The 9,496-nt window shown below is 35.0% G+C and overlaps 1 protein-coding gene across 1 annotated transcript; it reads left to right on the plus strand.

The window, feature by feature from the left end:
- Positions 1–6: 6 nt before the first annotated feature.
- On the plus strand, positions 7–4,227 carry LOC105314883 (phosphoinositide 3-kinase regulatory subunit 4-like). Its single transcript, XM_020004144.1, has 15 exons — positions 7–71; positions 124–160; positions 248–395; positions 518–617; positions 707–741; positions 864–932; positions 993–1,050; positions 1,109–1,168; positions 1,310–1,440; positions 1,584–1,668; positions 1,765–1,985; positions 2,306–2,440; positions 2,621–2,790; positions 3,200–3,375; positions 3,935–4,227. The coding sequence occupies exons 3-15, from the start codon at positions 266–268 to the stop codon at positions 4,161–4,163; spliced, it is 1,599 nt and encodes a 532-aa protein (XP_019859703.1). The 5' UTR covers positions 7–71; positions 124–160; positions 248–265; the 3' UTR covers positions 4,164–4,227.
- Positions 4,228–9,496: the final 5,269 nt, after the last annotated feature.

Here is a 9,496-nt window from a genome sequence, read left to right on the forward strand (position 1 = left end):
ATTCATTCATTAAAATCGGTCACACTAACATACGAACCTGTAGCTCAGCCAACCGCACCCACAAACAAAAGGTACCGCCCACACATGAATATTAATATTTAATTTAAATTTTTATTTTTATAGAAAGAGTGTTAGTAAAAGTGCTCATCAAGTACATTTAGTAAGTACATGTACATTTAGTAAGTACATGTACATTGTATAGTATGGATTTTTATTGCCTGTTTTTATCTGTTTTCTTCTCTTGTAGAATCAAGATTGGGGTCTCATGTTCAGTGATTCTGTTCAAGTATCAAGTCCGCCATCTGATTCAATCAAGTTATCTCCTACACTGCAACACAAGGTGGCATCGAAATCATTTTCGGTGAAATCGAAAGACAATTTATTAATGAAACAAAGTAGGAATAGTAATGTGTGTTATTGATTGATCCTCCCTCTCTCTCCCTCTCTCCCTCTCTCTCTCTCTCCCTCTCTCTCTCTCTCTCTCTTTCTCCCTCTCTCTCTCCCTCTCTCTTTCTAGGTGAGTTGACTTACTCCTCAGAGAAGATTGATGAGTTGAAAGGTAGTTCAGGAGGTCACAGGAGGACCAAGTCAGACAGTGGAACTGAGAGTAGGAGTGTGTAAGTACAGGACAATACTAGCACCTGTATTGTAATACTTATTTCCCTCCATCTCTCTCTCTCTCTCTCTCTCTCTCTCTCTCTCTCAGAGTTGTTTTTGATAAACCTCCTTCTTTAGTAAGAGGTAAGTATCTACATGATTTATTTATTTGTTTGATTTTTTGTATTTATATGTATTTATAGTATATTTACATTTTTATTTATTTAATTATTTTGTTTGTTTGTTTGTTTGTTTGTTTGTTAAAGTTGAGCAGACAACTTGCATGGAGAACCTTCAAAGTTTACTGAATCACAAGAAAGAGCTGTACAAGAAAGGTTAGTATTCATTATCATTATTATTATTGTTGTTGTTGTTGTTGTTGTTGTTGTTGTTAGATATGCAAGGAATGGATAAAGGCTATTTATATTACCCATTCTACCAGGCACCAGCAAGGTACGGAGAGAAAGAGGGAGGTGTGGAGGTTAAATTATTTTATTATTATTAATTGTAGTTGGGCTCCAAAAGGACAGCTGGTGGCTCACATTCATGATCACTTACAAGCAGTGAACAAGTAATGACTTTAGAATATCATAAAACAATTTTACTGTAATAATATTTTTAAAAAAGCACAAAGCACAACAATTCATACATATACATACATGTATTACGCATTATAATGTACATGTACATGTATGTTCTCTTTCTCTCTCAGGATAAAAGTCATTCCTGATAGTACGTATTTTGTGTCATTCTCCGACGACAGTACAACTAAGATATGGGATGTGAATAAAATGGAGGGACTACATGTGATTAATAAACCAAGACTAGTGTACAGTCAGCAAGGTAAGGGAGAGAGGGAGAGAGAGGGAGGGGGAGGAAAGGAATGATCCTTTCTAATTGAAGGCTTACCTTTTGTACATTCTCCTAGATATTTATTTAATTATTTATTTAATTATTATTTAATTATTATTATTATTTATTAATAGGTGGTAAGATTAAGACTGGTTGCTATTGTATGGGTAATCAAAGCATAGTGGCAGCATCTTCTAATGGAACTATACATGCTTTCAAGTAATTATTATCACTATTATTATTATTTTATGTGTACATGTACATCATTGTAAATATTGCATTGGTTATTGTTGTTATTATTATTATTATTATTAGTATTGATCGTGAGCCTAATTCAAAACAAAAGGCTCTAAAGGCTAAAGATGTCCTCAGGTGGGAGCTCGACCCATCTCTTCATGGCAGTGTGGTGGAGATGACTGAGATGACTTGTGGGGGACAGAACGTGTTAGCTTTTGTTACAACTAAAGGTCACCTCTGTGGCCTTGATCTGAGGACACCTAATCTAGCATGGGACCTTGAGAATGACCCAAGACACGGTAAAGAGTGTTTAGTTAAGAAAGCAGCAGCTTTAATTAGTATAATATAATAATTATTGTTATTATAGTTTGTGGTTTTTTCCTAGAATTGGTTTCAAAAAATCTATTACATTTTTAATGCATTATTGATACTCTTAAGCTTTTAGTGCATCATGACAGGGACTTATAGAACACTTTTGTTATTGTTGTATTATAGACTTTGTGTTATGTAGAAAGCTGGACCAATTGCAGTTATTTTCACATGCATTTTTTGGAATGCAATCTTCTCCAATTTGTAACTATTATTCACAATTAATTATACATTCTATTTTACTTTTTAGGTTTAATGCTGTCCATGGCATTGGATCCGTTCCAGAACTGGATTGCACTTGGTACCAGTCTCGGATATCATATAGTATGGGACATGAGGTTCCAGCTGCCAATATGTAACTGGAAACATGAAGGACACGGACGACGTAAGAACGATAATAAATATTCATGATTACTAATAACTACCAATAACTATCAATAACTATTTTAATAACTATTTATAACTAATTTTACTAATAAATTCAGATATTGACTATTAAAAAGCTATTGACAAATTCTCTCTCTCTCTCTCTATCTCTCTCTCTCTCTTCCCCCTCTCCACTCAGCTTATGTTCATCGTATACAGCAGCTCAGTTCTCATCCCAATCAGCTTCAGACTGTTCTATCAGCTGCCAGTGGTAACAATGAGATATCAGTCTGGGATATGGAGACATCAACTAGAAGACAGATGCTCTGGGCTAGTCCTACACAGCCGTTTGGTCCCATGACTGAAAACGTAAGTACAGTCAAACCTGTCTATTTCGGACACTTTGGGACCCAATAATACCCTCCTGATTATGAACCTGTCCTTATTTCAGAGGTTCATTAATACACATTACTATTGTATTGGGACTGATACTACCTGTCCTCATTATAGAGGTGTCCTTATTTTAGAGTGTCCACAATAGCAGGTTATACTGTATTGCTTGTTTAATAATAGTGATATTATTAAAAGTTTTGTAAGATGGCAGCTTTATCTCTCTCTCTCTCTCTCTCTCTCTCTCTCTCTCTCTCTCTCTCTCTCTCTCTCTCTCTCTCTCTCTTTCTCTCTCTCTCTCTCTCTCTCTCTCTCTCTCTCTCTCTCTCTCTCTCTCTCTCTCTCTCTCTCTCTCTCTCTCCCTTTTTCTTTCTTTCTTCTTCTCCAGCCTCAGCAGCACAACAGTGTTCGAGCACTGCATACTTGTGTTGTTGGTAATGACCCAGTCCTCTTGACTGGTGGCACTGACAGGTTCATCAGGTTATGGCATCTTAATAATCCTTCGGAGTCCAGCTGTATAGTGAAGGCTGGGGTTGGATCTGAGAAAATTGACATATCTTATAGGTACATCATAAACTGTACATACATGTACATGTATGCAAGTAGAGCTGATTTTAATCGAGAATGATTTTTCATGAAACTTGACAAAAGTCCCTGTACTATATATACATGTAATGCAAGGGCATTGGCCAAATTTTGCCAAAATTGAAAAAGAGAGAATTCTTAGTTTTCATAATATTTTCTGATGCGTATACATGTTCTTATATTGTGTAGAAAGGTTAAGCTGATTCCGATCTAATTTAATTTTTTAACGAATTTTTTAAGTTGCTCAAAAATTGGGTCAAAGTCCCTGTACTATAAGTACAGGGGCGTTGGCCAAATTTTGCCAAAAATGGCAAGTAGAGAATTCTCAATTTTTATAACATTTTTTGATACATATACATGTTCCTATGTTGTGTAGAAAGTTTGAGGTGATTCCAATCGAATTTAGATTTTTTACGAATTTTTAAAGTTGCTCAAAAATATGGCCGTTGGCCAAAAAATGACTAGGACATACTTCTCCATTTTCATAATAATTTGCTTATTTTTTAATATAATTATAATTGTACATTCTACTTTTTAGTTCTCAAGTCATTGAAGGAGTCGAAGTTTTGAGAGAGTTAAAAACAGCATCAAGAGGAGGAGGAGGGGGCGGGTCAACGGGCGGAGACGATTCAACGGAATCTCATGTGATGTCACATGTTGACTGTATCACTTCGCTAGCTGTCATTCCGTATAAAAGTCCACAGAATTTAACACAACAGTTTATCATCAGCGCCTCTCGTGACGGTATTATTAAACTTTGGAAATAATCGTCGTTAATTTTCATTCAAAGTTTTGTTATTATTATTGTGTGTGTATGTGTATATAATAATATATATAGAATTTTATTATTATTATAATTTATGATTATTTAAAAATTAATTATTTCACATATGCAGTACATTATAAAAAATAAAATGAATTAAAATCACACGATAAATGCTAAGATCATAATTATTGTATTATTGTGATGTCAATGAGACTTATTCCACAGGTACATGTGCATATATGTATACAGGTACTAGTATTAATTTTAATTAATTGTGTGGGTGTGGCTAGTTATTAAGGTTATATTGAGGCAGCCATAAGGTGTACAATATCAATAAAAGTACCATTTGTTTGTTTGTTTGTTTGTTTGTTTTCTTTCATCAGATATATGGTACTTATGATAATGAGTTAATTGCATCAGTTACATGAAACATTTCAATCAATTGTAGTCCATCTACTCAGTGACAATGTAAGTGTATACATGTATACTAGTGGAGAGGAAAGGGAGAGAGAGAGCTGAGAATTAAGTTAGAGTGAGAAATGTAGTAACTATGTTTATGTATTATAGACAAGTTTATAGTAGTAATAACAATATGTATAATGGACAAAATTATTATTATTATTATGTTAGGATTCAAATGTCAAAAGGGCATTCCTAACCGACAGTGCTGGGAAATTACCGGGTATTGACTTTCTTTGGAGCTCAAAAAGGTAAGACTATCACTCAAAAATAAGTATGACAATCTACAAAAATTTTACCTTTTAATCCCCCCCCCAGCGCTGCAGCTAAAGAGGTTACCGTATAGCGGGTTTCTTTCATTCGGCCAAACTTTTGTTTTCTAGGGGGAAATCTAATTTCGTGGGTTTTAGTTTCGTCCTTCTGATCTGCAAGAATTAAGCCACACCCAACAACCCCACCCATAACACCCACGTGTGCATGTGTTAGTGTTAACCCGACGAAGATGAACTCCGGATCAAGCTCTCCTACAGCAAATTTCATGGGTTTAATTTTTGTTTTTGGAGCTTGGAGAACGAAAAGAACGAAAGTTTGACCGAATGGAAGAAACCCGCTATACGGTATACTATCACACATCATCACATTTCTGAATGACAAAGTAAGCCACACCCATTTACTAAGAAACCACGCCCATTAATTGCCACACCCATTATAGTAATTGGGAGCTCCATATAGCATTCTTTGAGGCAATTGTTGATGTCATTAGTCAAATTGGTAGAAGTTTAGACGTTCTGGAGGCTTTATTGTAACAGGTACTCCACCCACACAATTAATTTATTAATACATGTACATGTGTGCAAATAGCATTCGTATTGTTAGGATGGATTTACAATGTGTCGCTAGACTAGCATGTCGTCAATTTTTTAATCAAAAGTGTGATTGATTTGCACATACTTTACACTAGAATAGAACCAAATCCTATTCTAGCCTCAACGTAATGTCAGGACTAGCATGATTATTGCAAATGTGTACAGTACATATATTACATGCTTTTAGGCTTAGCTATTCTATTGTATACATATACAAATGTAGCTGGTAATCTGGATACCACAAATCTTGTGTACATGTACATGTATGTATGTGCACTTACATGTATAGTAATTAATGCTTTTGGCTTCTTTTTGCTTTATTGCTAGACATGCAGTTCATTTTACAAAAATTTTTTTAAAGAAACAATTATTTAAAAAGTACTAGTTTAATTAGTTTTGTCTTTACAAGAATATGTTCTTATTTTTTAAATTGCAGAGCAACATACAATGGATATCCAATATGTGGGTTGCCCTCTGTCTTTTTTCCTTCTATGTATCCTTCATTTCTTATCCTAGGATCACGTTTTACTTCTTTGTAATAATGAATCAGTTCTTGTTCCAACTTTAAAGCGTATTCCTCTTGATCTTGATATTGAAGCCGTGGTCGCAGAATCAAATTTCTAGTAACAATTGAAATGACTATTAATGCATCATAGCCGCCTCCCTCTTTGTCTTTATATTTAGTTGACCATCTATTGCTTATCCCTTTTTTTCTCCATGTGTCAGGATTCATTTTGCTAAATCGTCTTCCCTCCCATGTAATTACAAATGTTTTTCCAACGTAAAAGTTTTTAACTTTTTTACCCTCAATTTCCAATGCTCTTAAGATTTTATCATCCACATGTTTTACAAGCTCTTTTACTCTTCTATCTGTTATTGCCTCTTTATTGAGTGTTTTCCCACTTTTATTTGTTGTAGCTACTTTTGTAAGGTCTAACAAGCAACTTGGATCGCAACAATAGTTGCGTTCACCTTTGCCGTCTGGACCTCCATTTATTAACGCCTCAAACCTACAACCACCATGTGTAGTGGTTGAAACAGTTGTACTTGTTTCAGCAGCCAAGCCCTTATTAGATGCCCTGTCAATGGCTCTTTTCCTAGGCACTGCAGTTGTTTTATGCTTCAGTAATAATAAACTAATAATAAGACAAATAAGACTCTCTTACTTTATTATTCTTGCAAGGTTTCTTTACACCACATGAGCAATGATCTGTGCATGACACACCAGCTTTCTTACATGAACATAATTTCTTAAAATAACAGGCAGTTGTCTCACAACTACACCCATCATCTGTGGATGAACTAGATGTCTCACTGATTGATCTATCCATTGCTACAGCCATGATAGTGTACTCAATATTCTGTAGTCCTCCGGATATCTGCAGGTGTCCAAAATGTGTGCTACCTATGATAACCACATGTACTACAAGTACTACAAGTGCCATTCAATAGTGGTGGGCGATACTATCGAAATAGTATCGATACAACCGATACTGGGCCAGTATCGAGTAGTATCGGTATCGAAAATTTAAGAGCAGCAGTATCGATACTGAGGCCACACCTCTAACCACACCTTAATTAATTAATTTTAAGCATGTTTGTATCCATTATTTGTGGTGAATTAATTGAAATTAATTAATAAAGGGTGTGGTTAGTATCATATCGAATAGTATCGATACCAGAATGAAAATACTCAGTATCGTATCGAATCCAAAAAATACAGTATTGCCCACCACTACCATCCAATGCACCTCCCAGTTATTCACCTCTTATGGCTTTAGTAATAAAAACTACTTCCTCGTTATAGCTGCTTTGTAGTATGGTGCATGGGCGGATCAAAGGCGCCGCCAGTGCTATAACTTCCAATAACCACATGGTAGGAAAATGTAGCACTGTGTGGAATATATAGTACCAAGAGTAGATAATATCTACTCTTGATAGTACTGCACAGTATAATATGTATGGGCTTTCTTGTTAACCACAAGCCTCAGCTACATACACTAGACATGTAACAATAATAATAGTGATAAATGAGATCTAATCTTCTTGCACTGGCCACCTGTGTGACTTTTGAAATTTCATTTGATCCGCCCACGCACCACTACAAACAAATCAAAGCACTGTTGATTCGTAGATTACGGAAATTATTGCACTCGGGACGGTCCCGACAAAAATGTAGCACTCGGCTTCGCCTCGTGCTACATTTTCCTCTTGACCGCCCCTCGTGCAATAATTTCCGTAACCTATTGTACTCTCAAAAGTGCTTTAACTAATGCATATTACCTACGTGGTAGCTTTTTAACTGCATGATGGCTATAAAATAAATTAGCTACATGTACCATTTTGTTATACACTATGGAAGCATGGTGTGATTAATGCTGCCTAAAATGTTGTTCAGCTAATCTTAGTCAAATAAGTTGTAAACTTGCAATTAAAATGTAAAAATGTACTATTTGCATGTAAATATATACAATAGGCTTACATGTATTTATGTCAGTTTTATTTTGTGTAAGTTTTATTTTATTGTTTACATGATGGCTGAGAACACTCTACCTCTCTCTTTCTCTCTTAAGAGATTTGTTCATGTAGATTTAGAATGACTTCTTTATTGTAATCTTCTAGTAAATTGTGAAGCTGTGTAGCATAATTATGTGCACTACAGTACTTGTACATGTATTACAGGTTATTGTAACCAGACGGTTGCTGCTGGTTGTTGTAAATAGATTTTATTTTCTGTACGCAAAAGCCTTTTCGTCATTGTAATTTTCACACTTGATTAATTAAATTTTTTTAATAATCAAATAAATCAACTCAAAAAGTATACTAAATCAAAATGTACAAAGTGTATGCAAATAAATTTAACAATAGTTCAAATCAACTTTAACTACAGTACATGTAATTTGACAAGTAATGTTAATTTTACTCATTTTTAGTTTTTTTCGCTCCAGTAGCATTTGAAGATTGATCATCTTCGTCATGCTTCCTTTTCTTTTCTTGTTTTATAGCCATATACAGCGCATAACCTGTTTTCATGTTTTCTTCTTTTGTCTTGTCCACGATTTGTATGTAGCTATTATTAGTTTCAATTGTATAATGCATGACTAGCCTATCCCTTAGCATTTCTGCATAAATTTTTTGGTCGATATGCTCTGGAACTTGTTCCTTTGTGACAACTGAAAGAACAATCAAGGCATCATATTTCTTTTCATTTTTATAACCTTCCCAACAATTTCTCAATTCTGTTTTATCCCAGGTGTTGTGTTTCATTGGATCAAAAGATATTTTTGAAACTTCCGAAACACCAACTATCCCGATTTCAAAACATTTGCATTCCTCTTCTGGAACTAGGTGAAGAATGTTTTCTATATTTCCTATTAATTTGTCAACTCTTTCATTAGCAGTTTCTTCTTGCCTTGTAATAAGAGTAGCCTCACAATAAAAGTATCCTTCTCCTTGAAACAAGGCCAAGGGTGGCCTGTTTCTCTCGCTGTTTCTGTATCTACATGTAGAAGATTTAGTAATACCAGCTTTTTTAAATCTCATTGGTGAAGCTGCTAAAGTGGATTTTGCAACTGATGGGCATCTTGCAGAATCTCCCTCAATTGAACGTCTTGGTTCTACTGGATTTGGTTCCACTGCCATTATTTTTCTTATATGATTTTAGTTTGGTGGAACTTGAAAGTATTGGTCTCAGTGGTCTGCCTTTTATAGAAGCTACTGAGCATGCTCAGAAGTTGCCATACGTGTGAATGTGTACATAGTGCATGTAATTCATTATTTTTTTATCATAAAATTAATAATTATTTTATAAAAAATTAGAATATTGTCTCTTCCTCCCCTCCCCTCTCTCCCACTCTCAGGGTTTAAGTGATCCAGAAGAGGCAGTGATATGTGAAGCTATCTCCTCCATGACAGTATTGTGTATCAATGGACTCTTTAACTTAAGATTCCTCATATCATCATTACAACAAATAGTACCTTTCATAGCACACCCTGTGAGAAATAATAA

This window comes from Amphimedon queenslandica, unplaced genomic scaffold (assembly GCF_000090795.2).
Source record: "Amphimedon queenslandica unplaced genomic scaffold, v1.1 AMPQUscaffold_12376, whole genome shotgun sequence".
Lineage (NCBI taxonomy): Eukaryota > Metazoa > Porifera > Demospongiae > Haplosclerida > Niphatidae > Amphimedon > Amphimedon queenslandica.